Source organism: Odocoileus virginianus, chromosome 12 (assembly GCF_023699985.2).
Source record: "Odocoileus virginianus isolate 20LAN1187 ecotype Illinois chromosome 12, Ovbor_1.2, whole genome shotgun sequence".
Taxonomy (NCBI): Eukaryota; Metazoa; Chordata; class Mammalia; order Artiodactyla; family Cervidae; genus Odocoileus; species Odocoileus virginianus.
Window position 1 is genome coordinate 34,442,304 of NC_069685.1, and position 20,150 is coordinate 34,462,453.

The 20,150-nt window shown below is 36.6% G+C and overlaps 1 protein-coding gene across 2 annotated transcripts in view; it reads left to right on the plus strand.

The window, feature by feature from the left end:
* The window catches only part of FSTL5 (follistatin like 5), an 874,271-nt gene that overhangs the window by 658,259 nt on the left and 195,862 nt on the right, over nt 1-20,150 (plus strand). For both annotated transcript variants that reach the window (XM_070474907.1, XM_070474908.1), the window contains exon 8: nt 1,110-1,230. In XM_070474907.1, coding sequence (XP_070331008.1) covers nt 1,110-1,230 — 121 coding nt within the window. The remainder of the gene's footprint in view (nt 1-1,109; nt 1,231-20,150) is intronic.

Below are 20,150 nucleotides of genomic sequence, written 5' to 3' on the forward strand. Positions count from 1 at the left end.
ATCTCTGCCATAGGAAGTTGTAATGTTATACAAATGTTGATATTTCTCTTCAAAAACTAGCCTTAGGGGCAGGACTGTTTACAAGGAGAGACTCAGCTCCAAGTCTTGCTCACAGAAAATGTCATTAAAATGGAAATATTCAGGGACCTGCAACATAGGTTAGATTGTGATGATTTTCTGAGGATGGGATCCTGGAGGAGTTTTAAATAAGTTCTTTCCCACTCTGAGGTCTGAGGGATGATGATTTTCACTGCTAGTCAAATCACAAAGTTGGTGATCCAAGGCTTCTATGCAGCTGTGAAGAAAGGGAAACTATCAGCCTCACTGTTCTTTCTGAGAGGCAGCCACTTTTTCCAGTAAATGCTCTGTGGGCTGGTGCAAGCCTTTGTCTATTTCCAAAGTTCTGAAAATTTTGATTGAGATAATTTTTGCCAGTATATTCATTGCCTTTATGGAAGCAAAGTTTTTTTTTTTCATCTTTATTGTTTCAGAGGTGTTTCTTGAATTTGATTTTTACAAGAAATGCAAGATTATTTGTTCTTTTTTAATGGTTATGCATGTTTCCTCATAAATTTGAAAGGCCACAGTCATTTTTGTCTGATGTACTGCTTGTTTCCAGGAGGCTTGAAAAAGTCATGATCTATTCATATGGCTATAAATTCCATCTCTGAGACACACTGCTTTAATATTTTTTCCTGGGTAAATATATAATTAAAGGGTATAAAAATTGCAAATGTGAAAAATGTGGTTAAGAGCTGTTTGTTTTAGTTATAAATAAGAAAAAGTATATGCCTTTATTAATTAAAATGTAAGCTGAATTAGAATAAATATGTAAAAATTCAGTTATTTTATATAAGCTCATATATTTCCAAAAAATATTAAGAAGTTATACTTTAAAAAAAAAAAAAAACTTAACTTGAGACAAGTAATTATAGCCCATAAAGTCTTCCAAGTTTATTGAACTAACTAACCATCAACAGTGGTCATTTTGATCATTTAAATATATTAATTTAGTTTTTCTTGAGTATGCATTCTTAAAATGTGAGCTGATAAAAAAATATTTTAAAGATAAATGGCTAATTCTATTTAATTTTGCCTTTTTTCTATAGGACTTTGGAGATGATGGGTCCTTGTATATAACCAAAGTTACCACAACTCACATGGGGAATTACACCTGCTATGCAGAGGGCTATGAAAACATCTATCAGACTCACATCTTCCAAGTGAATGGTAAGAAATGTGGGGTTGTTTTAATTGTTTTTTCTTTAGTAGATATTCAAAGACCAGCCCAAATGACTAAGAAAGGCCAATACTTTGGCCACTTGATGGGAAGAACTGACTCATTGGAAAAGACCCTGATGCTGGGAAAGATTGAAGGCAGGAGGAGAAGAGGACAACAGAGGATGAGATGGTTGGATGGCATCACCGACTCAATGGACATGGGTTTGGGTGGACTCCGATAGTTGGTGATAGACAGGGAGGCCTGGTATGCTACAGTCCATGGGGTTGCAAAGAGTTGGACACGACTGAGTGACTGAACTGAGTTTTATTAATTTCAATAATCAATTTAATTGCTATAAGCATTGGCCAAGCAGCCTGATAGCAACTTTATAATCAGTGCTTTATTTTATTTATGACTTAATTCAAATTTTAGTTAGTGGAATTGATGATATAGAATTGTATATATGATTCATTAATACACACTAATTAATTCCCATAGATATATATATATATATGTTAATTTACTCTATAGTTTACAATAAGGAGGCAGAAATTTACTAGGCTTTCTGTAGGAACAGCAAGGTGGCTGGTGTGATTGGTATGAATTAAGAAGAAACTAACAGGAATGACATTGGAGAGACAGATCACATGAATCCCTGTAAATAATTAAGAAATTGGATTCCTATCCTTATTTTAGCCAGAATATCATTATATTATAACATATTATTATATTAAATATTTATTATTTGAAATGGCATGTTCTGATTTGTTTTAAAATGATTGAAAGCACTGAGATCTGCTTTTTTTTTTTTTTTTAAATTAGTAGTCTAGAGGAGAGATAAACATGACTTAAGATTGAGTGTTAATGATGAAGAGGTAAAAAGTGGTCAGATTGGGGATATATTTTGAAAGTAGATTTGAAGAATGGCTTGTCAATATAAGAAGGGACCTTTAAAAAGAATTAACCCAAGGAATTTAAAGGAAGCATTTAGATCTATGGTCATAATGTCAACTGCAAGGGAGAAGAAACATATTTGGAGACTGAGTAAGATTAATGTTTTTGGTTTTTGCTTGTTTGTTTATTTGTTTTGTCAAGCTTACTTCTGTACAATTATCCAGATGGAAGTCAAATATGCAGTTTAGTATGTAAGTCTGAAGATCAGAATGACAGCACAAAGTTGAATATTTTGATATTATCAGTGTGCATAGACTGGATTTAAAGTCATAAATTGGAGCTTGACGAAGTCATTTTAGGATAAGTATAGTTGGATTTGAAGTCAGAGAACTGAGCCTTGGAGCTGATGTTAACAATTGGAGAAATGAAGACTTAGAATGAGCACCCTGTGTAAGAAAAATATGTCCTTGAAATCAAGAAAATATTGGGAAAAAAAAGTTTGAAAATGCTAGGGAGCTGCTTATGGTTTCGTTACCAGATTAAGTCTTATAGACCTCACTCCTGCTGCCTTGGTTGCTGAGTGTTCATTTTCTGGACTGTTAAAGTAGAAAATAATGAAACCAAGCCTGAGATTGACAGAGCACAGGCTTTATTCAGTGGCCAAAGAATGGAAGAGTGGGAACTAAGGTCACAGATCAATTTTCCTGCCCACCTGATGAAAGGAATTTAATTTTAAAGAGTAAAGACAAAGGAAGGAGGGCTGAGGTGAATGATGAGAAAGCATTTGCATTAGTCTACCAGGGAAGGAAGAGTAGGATGCCACCCTCTTTTATACTTTTTGACCCTTAGTGTTGTGTCATGGCCACTGATAGATGTGTCATTTAATATGCTAATAAAATAAAATCAGTGTATGATAAGACTCAGTCTGTTGGAGGTCTGATTTGTTGCTATCTTTGTCCAAACTTTTTCCATTTGCTTTTCATTTGTTTGTTTGTAACATCCTTTCTTATCTCCTTTAACTTAAAGATTTACGTTAAATAAATCTTTCTAAAGCTGGAGGTTGGTGGATTTTGATCAAACACTTGGAATGACTGTGGCAATAGTTTAACTACTGTTGGCACTTCACGGAAGTAGATTTAGACCTTGGTTTCTGGTGAAAACCCGGTTGCCAACTAGACATGGCTTAAGGCTTAGAAATGGACTTTTGACGAAAGCAGTGAAGAAAGCAGACAGAATATGAAGGAAGTGAAGCATGTTTGTTCTCAGTGGTCTCAGATGTTTAGAGTAGGACATTCAGAGACAGCAACTATCCTGGAGGACACACAGTCTTGGGAAGATAAGTGTGTGGGGGGGATGTTTGCTATGTGGGTGCTGCATCCATGGTGAAGTGGTTGTTATAGCAAGTTTGGCTGTTGCCTCCCTCTTCGTTGTAATTTTTACTGGCTAGTAGATGAATTGTCAAGACTAACACATTGTGCTTTTTTGTTTTGAGCATATATACATACATATGTGTGTGTATATACATATATATATATACATATGTGTGTGTATATACATATATATATATAATATATACATATATATATATTAGGGAGAAACATTCTCCAATTTTGTTCTTGGCTAACCATTCATTCCCTGATGGTTCAGTGGTAAGGAATCCACCTGCCAATGCAGGAGACATGGGTTCCATCCCTATGTTGGGAAGATCCCCTGGAGGAGGAAATGGCAAACCAGGCCAGTATGCTTGCCTGGAAAATCCCATGGAGAAAGGAGCCTGGCAGGATAGTCCATGGGTTTGCCAAAGAGTCAGACAAATTTTAGCAACTAAACAACAACACTAAATAATCTCTTTGGTCTCTCATCCTCACTTTCAGCCCTTGTTTGTCCCGTCTAAGTAGCAGCTGTGTAAGAACTCTTGCTAATTTGTTGAGCAGTGCATGGTGCATGTTCTAAGTGCATCAGGATAACAGGAAAAAGTATCAAAAATATAGAACTGGAGTTTCACCAGCACCCTCTAGAAGTGTGATTTAAAATCTTCATTTTGATAAGCTTCTCAAGTAATTGTGATGTAAAGCATGAGAATTCTTCTGAATGGCTGCTCTTTCAAGTGTCTGGCCCCCATTCACATCTGATGTAGGTTTCTTACATAAATCACTCATTTGCCATACTCCAACTGGGAAGCCCAGGAAGAAGGTTTTGAGCCAAACTGCAGGCATTTGTGTCATAAGCTGTGCCCCGAGAGGTTCTGGGGAAATGAAGTGTTCTGATTTTATCCCTCCTGTGGATGAACTATTTACTCTGATCTCAGATTTTTTTCTGAAGATGGAATACAAGAATAAAGGAATAATGAGGTCTCAGAAACACTTTGAATTTTCTACCATTATCAGGCTTAGCATTACAAATTCAATATTAGCAGTGATTACCTTGATTGAGCACTAAGGTTTTCCTTTTTCAGGGAACAAAGATTCCTAAACTTGGGACTAAAACTAGTCTTTTCCTATTTTCTCCTATTACATTTAATCTGCTTTGAAATTCTTGGTGTAAATGTTTTCATGAAAGGATGGGGTTTGCAAAGAGAAGCAATGATATTATATGGATTAATAGGGAACAGAGAGAACTATGCTTTAACTGGAGAGTGATGTTGGATTAGGAGAAGGAATTTTATAAAAAATTGCAGATGTGATTATCTTTTATGTTGATGGGAGTAATCCAATAAAAATTAAAAGTAGCTCATATCAGAGAAAAGGAGGAAAATTGTAGTAATAAAATCTTTTATTTTTATTTTTTTCTTTTTATTTTTTTCAAATCTTTTAAAAGTTGATATAATCCAGTACACAAATGGAAGAGTTGTTCTTTGAAAGATTGGCAGTTAATCTCTTTAAGCCAGGAGGAAGACACTGGGAAAGATGCTCAGAGAGGGAGCATGAGAAAATCTTCTTTGCATTACTTGGATTATTTCATGACATGAGGAATACCAACTATTGAGGATGCAGAGTTGAGAGCTTTAGTGCTTTGAGGAAAAGAGAGTTATGGTATGTAGGAAGGATGATGAAAATAGCAGTATGTAGTTGGAATGTTGTTCAGATCTTTGGATATCCTTGAGATGATAAATATTGATATGTTTTTCTTCTGTTGTGGCTGGTTGTGCATTTGCAATCATAGAGAGAAGAGATTTGGATTTAACCAGCATTTTATTTTGTCAGGTGAGTAGGTGGGAGAGAGACAGTTACTAGAAATGTAAGTAAGTTGTTAAAGAATGATTATAGTGATGGACCACAGAATAAATGATAAGGTAAGGAAGTGATAGGTTAGAAAATAGGTGAGAACATGAGAAATAAATTGAAAAATTAACTGCGATATTCACCTTGGTCAAATACTACTAGTACAGAGTAAGAGAGAAAGAAGTGTAAAACCTTCACTCAGAACGTCTTTTTAAGGCATCTGGCAATTTCTGTCTATTAAAAATACACTTCTGTAGGTCAAGTATATACAAAGGAGTATATGGACCTTTAAAATTTGATAAATGTTTAGACAACCCAGATGTTTAGATCTAACTTTCCAGTTCTGGCTTTATCTGAGAGGGGAAAAAATGAAGAGTAGACTACCATTAATTCATCAAATTCAACCACAACTGACTAAGAAAAAGAAAAACACCTTGTTCTACTGCATTTTTATCAACTATGGAAGCCAATAAGTGTATTTCAAGGATCAATTTTTCATATTTAAGCTTATTTGAATAAGTAAAAAAGCTGGGTAGAGAATGTCTTTTGCATGTATTGGTAATAGCTTATCTTCAGCAGCTGTAACAGACACACCAAATAACAGAGATTTGAAGGAGATACCAATGTGGTTTTCTTATGGGTAAAAGAAGTCCAGATGAGGGGGTTCAGGAGGTCAATTCCACAACGTCATCACCATGCTATGCTTCCCCTACCTGTACTTAGCATTCTGCTTCCTTTCTCAATGTTTCCAAGTGGAGGTGAACATTCTAGTCATCAATTTCACATTTCAAGAAGGAAAAAGGAAGCAAGAGGAAGGAAAATAGTGCCTGACACTGAGAGCCCACTTTGGCTGGTGCACTGGGAAGACCCAGAGGGATGGGATGAAGAGGGAGGTGGGAGGGGGGTTTGGGATGGGGAACACATGTAAATCCATGGCTGATTCATGTTAATGTATGGCAAAAACCACTACAATATTGTAAAGTAATTAGCCTCCAACTAATAAAAATAAATGAAAAAAAAAATAAATAGAGTGCAAAAAAAAAAAAAAAGAGAGTGCCAACAATAACTGCATTGGCTCTCTAAATACAGAGATTAAAAATGATGTTTCTTTGACATTGGGGTTTTGTCATTCACAACAATGAAGTGTTCAATTATTTAAAAGGGAGGAAGAAAGGTGAGAATAAATACTGAGTAAGTAACTAGTCCTGTTATCACAAAGTATTCTGATAGGTCAAAATATTATGCAAAAAATAATAGAATAATAATGCTTCATAACAAAATATTTAGAAATGATAAGACTAGTTAAAAATAATAGCCTGCAAGTGATTTGCTAAAATGTGATTTGTCTCTTTTCAATGTTTCCCTTTTCTTTATCTTATATTTATATTTGGCATAATAACTTTAAATGCATGATTTGTGTATAAGTAAATATAGTAAAATTGAGGTCACTCAGAACAGTTATAAGCCAATAACAGAGGAACAGTTGAGAAGGAACTGTGACACTGAAAAATACAATGAACCTGCAAGAAAATGCAAATTAGTTAGACAAATAGCACTTTTATGGACCCAATAATCTCTGAAACTAGTTTAACTCATTTTGCATTCTCCATCCACCTTTTAGAAAAGGTTAAAAACAACTTTAGAAAATCAAGTTTCCATAGGAAATTTAACATATCTTAACAGTTTGTCAATTAGTAATAAAAATAAAATATATTATTGATCACCATAAAAACCTCTGCAAATACCACAAGTCATTGGAATTTGTTAAAGAGTGTTTTTGAAGTGCAAAGTCTATTTAAATATCCCAGGGTGCAGGCTAAATAAAAGTCTATCAATAGCCCTTTTTCTTTTCAAACAATACAAAATTAGATTATTGAAATATGAGAGTGCTTCTGTGTCCTTGCCAGAAGAAACATTATGTATAAATCAAAGGAGCTTGACTCTACCAGTGGAATTCATTTCATGCTTTTCTTTTTCTTTTTACATAAAGCAAATTGTCTTTAGATCTTCAGCTTAGGATACAGAATGTATGAAATTTTAAATGTCATTTGGTGTTTACACTACCCTCTGGGCAGAAAGCTCGTCCATATTCAAAATAGACCCACATGCATGCAGTTATTTCTTTCTCGTTTATTGTTGAAGACCTTACACATAATAGCAAGTGGATATTTTTCTATTCATGTCAAAAACTTCTGCAAAAAACTGCTGGCTTTATAGAATGTTTATGTAGAACGCCCCTATTTTTCTCCTTCAGAGTTTGGAAACAACACTTGGAGTTAGTTATATAGATATCAAAGCATCACCTTCATTACTGATAAACTTTGTAGATAAAGCAGCTTTAGTCTGGAGCAACAGTGGCCTACTTTTTCTTGTATCATGAAATTGAATTTCCTCACCCTGTCTCAGGGAGCCTTCCCAGCTAAGATTTTAGCAAGGACATAGCAAAGATGGGAATAAAACCTTCCTGGGAGTAGTAAGGTTCAGAAAGCAGGGAGCAAAAGGACAAGTTCTTCCTCTCTCTTCCTCCCACTGTGAGTTATCAGAGGATGATGAGAGAGAGGTTTTGAGAGTTACACTGGCTCAGTTATTCTCTAACTATGGTTCCTGGGCAAGCAGCACCAACAACTTATTTTATTTTTAATATTAAAAAAAAACCACATTTTACTTAAATGTAGTTGATTTACATTTTTGTGTTTGTTTCAGGCGTATAGCAAAATGATTTAGTTATACATAATTCATGTGAAAGTGAAACTGAAAAAGTCTCTCAGCCGTGTCTGACTCTGTGACCCCATGGACTATACATTCCATGGAATTCTCTAGGCCGGAATACTGGAGTGGGTAGCCTTTCCCTTCTCCAGCGGATCTTCCCAACCCAAGGATAAAACCCAGGCCTCCCGCATTACAGGCAGATTCTTTACCAGCTGAGCCACAAGGGAGGCCCATGTGTGTGTGTGTGTGTGTGTGTGTGTGTGTGTGTACATATATATATGTATATATTCTTTTAAAAAATTTTCCCATTACAGGTTATTACCAGATATTAAATGTAGTTCCACATGCTATACAATAGGACATTGATATTTATCTATTTTATACAAAGTAGTGTACATCAATCCATGGGGCTCAAAGAGTTGGACACAACTGAGCAACTTAACTTTCACTTCACTTTCATGCATTGGAGAAGGGAATGGCAACCCACTCCAGTGTTCTTGCCTGGAGGATCCCAGGGACAGAGGAGCCTGGTGGGCTGCTGTCTATGGGGTCCCACAGAGTCAAACACGACTGAAGCAACTTAGTGGCAGCAGCAGTGTGCATCTGTTAGGGTTTGCTGGTGGTTCAGATGGTAAAGAATCTGCCTGCAATGCAGGAGACCATGGTTCCATCCCTGGGTTGGGAAGATCCCCTGGAGAAGGGAATGACTACCCACTCCGGTATTCTTGCCTGGAGAATTCCAAAGACAGAGGAGCCTGGAAGTTTCCAACCCATGGAGCTGCAGAGTGGGACATGACTGAGCAACTAACACTTAACACTAGTGTGCATCTGTTAATCCCAAACTCCTAATTTATCTCTCTCCCCACTTTCCCCTTTGGTACCCATAGGTGTGTTTTTGATGTCTGTGAGTGTATTTTTCTTTTATAAATAAGTTTGTTAATACAATTTTTTAAAATGCACATTCTCAGGGTGCACTCATACTACTGAATGCCCTGGTCATGAGGTAGGAGGTCCTGTGTCAAACAAACCCTCCTGATGCCAGTTGGAGAACTACTGCTGCAACAATTTGATTCCCCAGAGACATGTGCTGCAGGGGTGTGTATCCTTCATCAGTTTCCAGCTTTGTTCTCCTAATTTTGACTTGAAAATTGTCAGGAAGCATTTTATAGGAGGCTTCCTGTGTGCTGTTTTGGATCTGTCAGGAATCCTTTGGTCCTTATTAATTCCTGAATATTCAGGAATGAAGAGGAGAGGCATGCCTTTCTCAGGGCTGAGGAATCCAGGCATTTCCTTTGTTAGTTTATCATTATGGTGATAAGTACCCTCTTCTCTCTTTAATAGGGATCACCTTGTGTTTTGTAAGTCTGGAATTTTAATCTTTATCTTTACTGAGAATAACTACCTTGTAAGACAGTATATATATGCCCACACCATGTTGATTAAAACACCTTTGCTCCATCAGACCTTTGGTCCCCGTGTCTTTCTTTTCTTTCTTTCTTTCTTTCTTTCTTTCTCTTCCTCTCTTTCTCTTTATCTCTCTATTTCTGGCTGATTCCCTGGAACGCAAAAGCCAGCTGTGTAACCCAGGGAATATTAGCCTCCTTCCTTCTTTCACTTTCTCATCGTTGACTCCGGACCACCAGGTTCCGGTCCATTAAAGGACCAACAGAAAATAAACATATAGGGAGTGGCTGTTCCTTCAAGGTTTGAGATCAGACATATATCAAGTCAGTCTCCCCCTTCATTTTGATGATTGGCTCCAAACCTCACTACCCCTCCTCAAGTGTGGTGGAGGACATCCCCTGACAGCTGGTCGTGTAGGAATCTGTCTTTCTTCCACTCTCTTTAGTTCGGTCTTTACTTGACACAAGAAGCTTTATCAACTGCACTCGGTGCATCCCAGGCATACCAGGCGTTGAATGTCCCCAGGTACAGTTCTTAACCAGTGGGGGACAAGAGTTGACGTGTAGGAAGCCCAGCTTCCAGTCCTTAGTGCGAAGATTCTCAGGTGCCTTCTACATGATTCCTCAATTCCTACGGCACTGGAATTGAGCCTTTTTTGATGCTGTTCTTCTTTCCTCTACCTTATTTTTCCTAATCTTTAACTTGTGCTTTCTGGGGTCATTTCCCAGATCAACTATCTGAGCTAAGTTCTATTCTCAGAGTGGCTCTTGGGGACACTCATACCTACGGATGTCCTTCAGTGTTCTTGCCTGGAGAATTCTATTGACAGAGGAACCTGGCAGGCTACTGTCTATGGGGTTGCAAAGAGTCAGACATAACTGAGCAACTGTCACTCACTCACTAGCCTAATGACCATTGCTGCCTTTTTGTAGCATCCCTGAGAACTACTGGTCGTTGCTATATGTTTTCTTCCAGAAGTCTTTGAAATATAGTAGGACTGTACATTGGGCTTCCCCCAGGTAGCTCAGTGGTAAAGAATTTGCCTGCAATGTGGGAGATGTAGGAGAGCCAACTTAGATCAGGGAGATCCCCTGGAGGAGGGCATGGCAACCTACTCCTGTATTCTTGTCTGAAAAACGCCACAGACAGAGGAGCCTAGTGGGCTAAAGTCCATGGAGTCACAAAGAGTCAGACATGATTAAAGTAGCTGAACATGACAGGACAGTACATTAAACCATTAATTCCAAAGCCTGAAGATTTTTTTCTATTTCCCATGCTACATTATGTCTAGTTATACTGTTCAATAGGGCTCTTCAGAGCTTCTGCAATTAGATTAAATCATGATATCAAGATACTCCAATTATGCAACAGTGAGAGCATAGAGATGTTCAAATTTTAATATATAATCTAATTATTAAATTCCCAGAGAGAAGTAATACTTCAAAGATTAAAGTTTCAAAGAAATTAGTCCAAAGTAATTAATATCCAAAATTGAATTCTTCTACCCTTGTGACATAAAGTCTAAAGAAGTCTGAAAACTTTAAGAACATGTAATATTTGAAGAATCAGGTCCTTCCCTAAATTCTCATTTTGTTTCCTTTCAGTGAAAGATTTTTTAAAGTTTATAGTTGGGAGAACGTCAACATCTCTATCCTGGGATAATTCTCACTGGGTTTAACTGTTCTCTCATGCTATCTGTTTTCAAATGGTTGCATCACTTCTTTTTTTTTTTTTTTTTTTTTTTGTTATTCTCTTATATTCTGCCTCGTTGGAGTACATATCTTTTAGATTTTTGTTGTTTATCTAAAAATTATTTATTAACTTGTTCTGGATTTTCCTGGTGACTCAGGGGTAAAGAATCTGCCTGTAATTCAAGAGCTACAGGAGTTGAGGTTTGAACCTTCAGTTGGGAAGATCTCCTGGAGAAGGAAATGGCAACCCAATTCAGTATTCTTGCCTGGGAAATCCTATAGAGAGAGGATGCTGGTGGGCTACAGTCCATGGGATTGTGGAGTCAGACATGATTAGTGACTAAACAACAACCACCAAAAAAAAAAAAAAAACCCTGACATTAACTTATCAACTGTAGCTCTTTTTTGATTTTTAAGGTGTAACTGAAATGTCTGTTCTCAACATACAGCTTTAATATATTACTATGTATCTTCACATATTTTACCATTTTACATAAAATATAAGAACTTTAAAACAGTATACATTGATCTCTCTCCTTTCCATTCATTGTGGTAACATTGTCAAACATTTTACTTCTACATATGTAATAAACCTCACAATACATTTATTATTTTTGCTCTAGATAGTCAAATGTCCTTCAAAAATTAAAAGAAAAACAGACTTTTACATTTATCCTTCCTAATTCCCCTCATTCTTTCACTTAAATCTAAATTTCTGAATTTTCCTTTAGCCTACTAAACATCATTTAGCAATGTGAAATTCAAGTCTGTTCCTGATACTTTTTCTCAGCCATTTTGTTTAAAGATATTTTCATTTTTTCTTCATTAGAGAATGATTTCTACTGGATATTGAATTTGGAGCAGTGTTTCCTTTTCTTTTCTTTCAACATTTTTCACATGTTATTCTACTGCTTTCAGACTTGCATGATATCTAGTAAGACTTTTAGCTCTAGTCCTTCTTTTCCATTTCTCTGGCTGTGTTTATTCCCATTGTGTTCATGTTTTTCTTTAAATCTTTCAGTATTTCCATACCAGATTGTTTTACCTTTTTTGCTAGTTTCATCATATATGAAATTGTGTCTGTTGACTAATACTTTTCTTGCATATGAGTCAAATTTTCTCTCTTCTCATGTCTGTTGAAATATTTTTAATTGGTTGATAAAAACCATTGAGAGAGATTTGCTAGATACTTTTGAGAAGTATTGAATTTTGTTTTGACACTAATTTAATGTAAATCAGTTTTGTGTTTTAGAGGTTTTTTTTTTTAACTTTATTTGAGTATTTACAGGTTAGAATTTATTTCATTATCTTTCTAAGATATATTGTTTCTGGAGTCTATTTAAGGTCTCCAATCTGGTTTTTCAGTTAGGTCTCTCCAGTCCACAAAACTACTTTGTGTAGCTTTATTCTATGCATTGGCCCAAAGCCCCCAAATACCCCATTCAGATTACTATACCTCTTTCTCAAGACCTTTCTCCACTTTTTGGTACTCTCTCCTACAAATTCCAACTGCCAAGCTTTCTTGAATTTCACAATCTTTATCTTTAATTCATTGTGACCTTTCAATTTCCCTTCTCATCATCAATATCAACCAAATGCCCGATGACTGAGGCATTACATGTATGCTAAGTCACTTCAGTCATATCTGACTCTATGTGACTCTGTGGACTGTAGCCTCCAAGGCTCTACTGTCCATGTGATTCTCCAGGCAATAATACTGGAGTGGGTTGCCATGCCCTTCTCCAGGATACTTCCCAACCCAGAGATTGAACCCACATCTCTTATGTCTCCTGCATTGGTAGGTGAGTTCTTCATCACTAACATCACCTGGGAAACCCAAGGCATTATATAGCTCGTCCCTTTTTTTTTTTTCTTTTTGTCTTATTTCAGGGATCACAGTCTTCTGCTGCTGATTTTCAGTATTGATAACTGTTGTGTTATTTATTCTATTTATCTAAGGCAGAGGGCTTAGTTCTTAAGTTCCATCAGGATCTTCTATCTTATAAAAATCATTTTAAAGCATGAGAGATTGTATTAGTTAAAGGCAAGTTTGCCATGATCCTCATTTGTAACAGTTCTGAAAGTTAGTGGATATGATTAATGTGGGCACCATCAAGAAAATATCAAATAATTTTAGAAATTACAAGTAATTGCAAGGAATTTCATCTTTATTCTCAGAATTCAGTACTTCATTCTGCTAAAAACCATGGCAGGTACTCAGTAGTGTATGAAGGAGAATGACCCCCCCAAAATGGTTTTGCTTGGTATAATATGTCTCTTTCTATATAAACTACTCAAGGTTAAAAATTTTATATTTAATTGCTCAAAAACATAGATAAACATATCAATTTTGTCACTATATGTGAGTTTTTATCTACCAAATAACTCTCTTTAGTTTTCTTTAATAATAAAAGATCACTTTTAGCAGGCCCAAGGCAACCTATCAAAACTTATCTTTCCACTTCCCTTTGAAGCTACATGTTTCCCTGTAACAAAGTTTTGGCCAATAGAGTGTGAGGGTAACTAATGCATTTAATACCTGAATTGTGACCATAAGAGAAAAGATATGTGCCTTCCCTTCCTTTTTTCCTGTTTCTTTTTTTTTTGGAATATGGGTCTGATGGTGGTAGCTGGAGGATCTATTTTTAATTCTGAGAAAGAAAGTTATGCTTTGAAGTTAGCAGAATAATAAAAATAGAAGGTGCCTGAGTATGGAGGGCTGAAAGTGTCCTCACAGAAGCTATGCACATCCTAATCCTTGGAATATGTGAATGCTACTTTATATGGCAAAGGCAATCTGCATAGGTGATTAAGGTTCTCAAGATAAGGATATGATTCTGGTAGGCTCCAAGTGTAATTATCTGGGTCCACATACAGGAGAAGCAAGAAACTCAAAGAAGAAATTAGGAGATGTGATGACAGAAGCAAGAAGTTGGAGTGATTTGAAGAATTAGTAGTAGACTAAGGATTGTAGGTAACCTAAGAAGCTAGACTCAATGCACATGGTTTTGAGTAGACTCTGGGAGCTGGTGATGGACGGGGAGGCCTGGCGTGCTGCGATTCATGGGGTCACAAAGAGTCGGACATGACTGAGAGACTGAACTGAACTGAACTGAAGAAGCTAGAAATTGCAAGGATGTGGAGTTTCCCCTAGAGTCTCCAAAATGAACCAACCCTGTTGGCACCTTAGTAAAACTTATTTTTATTTCTGGCCTTCATAAATGTAAGAAAATAAATTTAGGTTGCTTAATATGTTACAGCAGGAATAAGAAACAAATGTGTTGGATATGCAATGAGAACAAGTTCCCCAATCATTATCTGGCTGCCTACAAGTCTAATATCTTGTTTTAGCCAAAGTATTTGGTTCTGTGTTAAAATAGCTTAATCCATAGCCACACTATGAAGCCACCATACCACTTTATGATCACATATCAGGATTTATATCTTACTTAAGCCACTGACTATGTGGTTTCTATGTTATTCTAGTCATTTAACCAATATCTAACTTTATTTATCATGCTGATTTATGATTTCTACTGCAGTCCGGTTCAGTTGGGGGTCCACAGGGGGCTCTGTTTCTGCAATCATCTGGTGATCCAGGATCACTCTGAAGCCATGGTCTCTCTGAAGCCCATAATGTCATATAAGACAATGCAACTGAATATCCTTGATCTAGTCAGTGACCTGTTTGTTACCTGGGCCTGGTCATGAGATAAAATACAGCAATTATGAGTAAGCTTCAACATTTGTATAGTTAATTCATATTGCACCATCACCTATGAAAGGGATCTTATCTTCTGGTAACTGTAGACAGCATATTAAAAAGCAGAGACATTACTTTGCCAACAAAGGTCCATCTAGTCAAGGCTATGGTTTTTCCAGTGGTCATATATGGATGTGAGAGTTGGACTATAAAGAAAGCTGAGTGCCAAAGAATTGATGCTTTTGAACTGTGGTGTTGGAGAAGACTCTTAAGAGTCCCTTGGACTGCAAGGAGATCCAACCAGTCCATCCTAAAGGAGATCAGTCCTGGGTGTTCATTGGAAGGACCGATGTTGAAGCTGAAACTCCAATACTTTGGCCACCTGATGTGAAGAGCTCACTCATTTGAAAAGACCCTGATGCTGGGAAAGATTGAGGGCAGGAGGAGAAGGGGATGACAGAGGATGAGATGGTTGGATGGCATCACCTACTCAATGGACATGGGTTTGGGTAAACTCCAAGAGTTGGTGATAGACAGGGAGGCCTGGCATGCTGTGGTTCATGGGGTCGCAAAGAGTAGGACACGACTGAGTGACTGAACTAAACTGAACTGTAGAAATTGAAGGGGAGGGGGTGGATATCTCCACACTGCATATAGTCTTAGAATAATTTTCCTCAAGCATTGGAGAGACCACATGTGGAGGACTGTGTAGGGGATTTTTTTAAGAGTAGGACTTGTGGTATCAGATAGTGTTTTTGCCTGTTTAGCAAAACACATAATTAGTGTGTTTGACATAAAGAAGTCTGAGAAAAGTAAGGTAGCTCTGTGCTCAAAAGGAACATGGAATACATTTCGTGTACATTGAGCCTGATTTTACCACAGGAGCCCAGTGTTCATAAACTTTCTGGGAGAAAGATCAATCCATGCAGACTGATAGTGCTCTCAGAAAACAGTTAAGGCAATCATATTTTCCTGGGGAAATTTGGACCCAGTGCCATGATGGAATTACTTGCATTTATGAAACTAGGTCCCTAGAGATTACACCAAACACCCATGCTGTTTTACCAGGCGTATATCTTCTACCTGATTCTGAAACAGAAAATGAGATTAATGTTTCTAGAGACTGTGCTTTGAGGGCTGCTGCAAAGCTAAACTTCCCATGAACCCCACAATATTTCATACCCTCAGTTTCTAGAGCCTGTGCTGTATTAATTTCTGCTACACTTCCTCCTGTTTCTAATACTCTCTTGCTCTTAATTGTTCGATTGTTTCTTTCAGGAAGAATAAGCCACTTCATTTGGCTTTTTCCTTTATTCGTTTTGCAAAGCAGTGTGACGGAAACAAGGGTCTTCCTTCTTTTTTACTGCTCTCTGCTTTCTGGTCCACACAAATTTGTTCTCATGGATTTCTCTGTATGTAGTCCTATGGGATTTGTCACAGTGAGAGATTTGAAAATATTACATCTAGATCTGCCAAAAGCATTTACAGATCAAGCAAAAGTTCTCCACATTTTCCTTACTGATTTGAGTAATCCCACCCGGGGCAATTCTTCCATTAGAATGATATCTAACCTATGCCCAGACAAGATCTATCATTATCTTGCCTAGAGTCCTTTAAGTATTTCATCTTGGCTGTGTTTTCCCCCAGAGTCCTAATTCCAAACACTGCCAGATCATGAGTCCTAAGGTACAGAGGACAACTTCATGACCACCTGCAATAGCTGTCACTTTGGAACACATCCCGGGATGCCAGGAGAAATTTTTACTGTTCATCTGTCTTTCTAACATATTTTACACAATTTGTACAAACAAATTTATGATAGAAATTTATGGCCTGTTATTCTTACCCTTGAGTAACCATAACTAAAATTATTATTCCTATTTTTGTGTATATCCAACTTCACACTTATGAGTTAAGTCACACCCTTCCTTTGCGTAAAATTCTACTTTGACTCCTAATGTCACTCAGATTAAAAGCCAGTCTTTTGAAAGCCCATCAAAACCATAAGTTTTCTGATTTTGTAGTATCTTCCAGTCCTGCTCGCCTCTCCCTTGCAAACTCTTCTAGCTGCTCTCAGTGTCCACTGCTTTTCTTTTCTTTAATATAACCAGTTTTCAGGCATCTATTCCCTAAACCTGAAGATATTTAGCCAAATGCCAACAAGGCTTAGTTTCCACCACGTTAAGCTCTTTAGTTAAATGTACTTTTCTCAACGAAGACTTATTCAAACTACACAGTTTAAGATTAGGATTAATCCCCATCTTTCCACACTCTTGGTCCCTCTTGATTTTATTTATGGATAGTACTATTACTTTCTAACAAGATGTATATATCCTAGAAAAGTATTAACACTGTTTATTTCTTCATGTCAACATCTTTGAAATAGTGATACATTCTATAATATATGGGTATAAAAACAAAATGTCTATCAACTAGTAACTTTACCTTCTATGTTAATGATACATAAATAGTAGCATCTTAAATTTAATTAAATAAGGTCAATATTTACCTAATAAGTTTATAGTTCAGTTTTGGCCTTCCCTCACTAGAGGAGATTTGCTCTCTTTCTCTTGTTATCACTCCCTTTTTCTGCTTTCACATTCCTTGCACAGTACCTTGAACATAGTTATGACTCAATAAATATTTCCTGAATAAATACACATTGATAAATGAATAAATGTTTCTGATTAGTTCTTGACTGTAGATTCCTTTGAAGGGTCAGCCTAGCTTGCTCTCTCAGATCTTTCCAGTCTCCTCTGGTGTCAGATTGCTGGAGACTACCAATCATTTTATTAGATAGACAACTAAAAAATTTCTTCATTTTATAATTAAATCTATTTTAAGATAATTTAGTCCTCAGAGTCACCTCTCCATGATGTGTGTGTACATGTATGTGCATGTTTGTGTGTACATGCCTGTTTGTGTTTGTATGCATGTGTGTTTGTGTGCATGTATTGAATTTAAGATCTAATTTTCCTTTTCGTATCTGGTGGCTTCTCTGTCCTCTAAGATGTTCTCCTAAGTAAATCTCTCTCTCCAGGTTAATCAATTTCTCCCTTTATTTTGCTCTCAATTTCTACTAATCTTGCCCTGATGAATCATTAAAGTAAGTATTTTAAACCATGTCAGGTCCTCCTTGACAAACTCAGCAAACTTAATTCTTAAAGACATTAGAGATATGGAAATTTAACTGCTATTTAGTGTTTTAGTTTTTAAAGTTTTGAGTTTTGTTTTGTTTTTCTTATCCAGCTTTGAGATTTATTTCCTTAAAATAGGGTACTTATTCCTTTGTATTTGTTTTTTAATATATTATTTTTCTTTGGGTGAAGACAGATTGTAGACCTCTGCAATCTGAAGTCATGAAGAGCATTTACATAAATAAGGAAACCAGAGGACTTGTTAGGTTTTGAACAAGCCCTTCCTTACAGAAGCTCTCATTTGTAAATAAAGGCAGTTAACGGAGTTGGGGCAGTTTAGTACTGCCAACATAGGGCTCCTTCTAATAGCATAAAGCAATACCTTACACTTAGTACTTCGTAACACTAATGGAAATTAACTGCCTAATCACTAAGGAAAAAGTTCCATTAAAATGCTGCCTACCAACTTGGTTGAGAAACATAGTAAAAGTCACTTGCTGATTCTTAAAAAGCACCTACCTTCAATTGTGATAGAAATTTCAGAGAAAGTGCACCTCTGTCATTCAAAGCTTAACCATGACAGCCCTTACATGGGGCAACCTGACTCCCAAGACCTGTGTTTGTGTGACTGGGCTCTCCTGTGTAAACAGAGCTAATCACTAAAGGACAAAAGTCGTTCAAAGGAATCCAATCCAATGAGTTTGTATATTGAAAGCTTAAGACCTAAGGCTACCTGCTGAGGCTATAGCATATAGAAACTATCTTTTGTACCAATATTTATTTATTTATTTATTTTTTCTAAATCAGCTCCAAGGCATATACTATGAGAGCTAAGTTATCCACTGGAGCCATTTCAAATCTGTGACCTTCCTCATGTGATTTTGTCAATCACAGGAACTCTGTAAATTTCTCAAGGTTTCCCAGATCATCCAATTTTGGACATTTAGAAGATCCATAAATAGCACCACTCTAGATCTCAGCAGAGAAACGATGCTGAGGCCACTGATGATCTCCTATAGACAAAAAACCAAAACTAATCCAGGATATGAGAAAGGATGGGCTGACGGTGCCTAGTAATTCTCAAAACACCAAACAGATGCTTTGTCCTCTTCCAGCCTGATGGCTTAGTAAGGGCAGAGGATAGATACAGTCATCTCTACATGAATCAGAGATGTGTGCAGTCTTCTGTTAATTGGAGCAAATCTCTTGGGTAGATGACTCATTCTCAGGTACCATTGTTTTGCATTCACCTATGATTGACTCACAGTGTTCTTGCCTGGAGAATCCCAGGGATGGGGGAGCCTGGTGGGCTGCCGTCTATGGGATCACACAGACTCGGACACGACTGAAGTGACTTAGCAGCAGCAGCATGATTGACTCAGATCTAAATTCATTCCACCAGAATTCCTTTATAGCATAAGTCAGCATGCTTATATACCTTTAGGTATAAATGAATGTACTATCTTGTTTTTCATATTGCAAAATTATTTTCCTCATAAAACTTCAATCTGATTATATCTACATGCATATTTAAATTTGTCTGACAAAGTTTACTGGACAAGTTTTCAGGGGTTGATAGAAATGCTATTTCATAGACTACATTTGTGTCTATAAGAACTGGGTAATGTTACAAAACATTCCTGAGGTGGCCAGCTCTTAAAGAACTGCATAATGACTAATTAATGTAATGACACTTGTATAACAAGTGTGTAGAAAGAAGGTTAATGTGATAATGAGGCTTATTTGATCTTAAAGATTTAGCATGAGGGCACTCTCAAGATAGTTTAATTAGGTTTTAAGCACCTTTTGCAATTTGCATGTGTACTTGCTAATCCATATATTCTAAAAATAAAATTTACTTCATTTAAATTAAGGAATGTGTCTAATTTTTCCTCTGTGTTGTTTTACTCTCACTGGTGATGGTGTTTTCTTGAGTTTTTCACTTAATGTATATTATATATAATTTTTTCTTCTGTATTATCCTTAAATTGTGCTCACTGCAAAATAGTACAACATTTTAAAATTGCAAAACAACAGCTTAGTGTAATTCTTGACAAGTCATGACCTGATTCCTAATTAATCCTAAACTTATTTAGCATACTTTATTGTATCACCCAATATATCAGTTAATTTGATTTCACCATCTGGTACTGTATCATTTATTTTTAA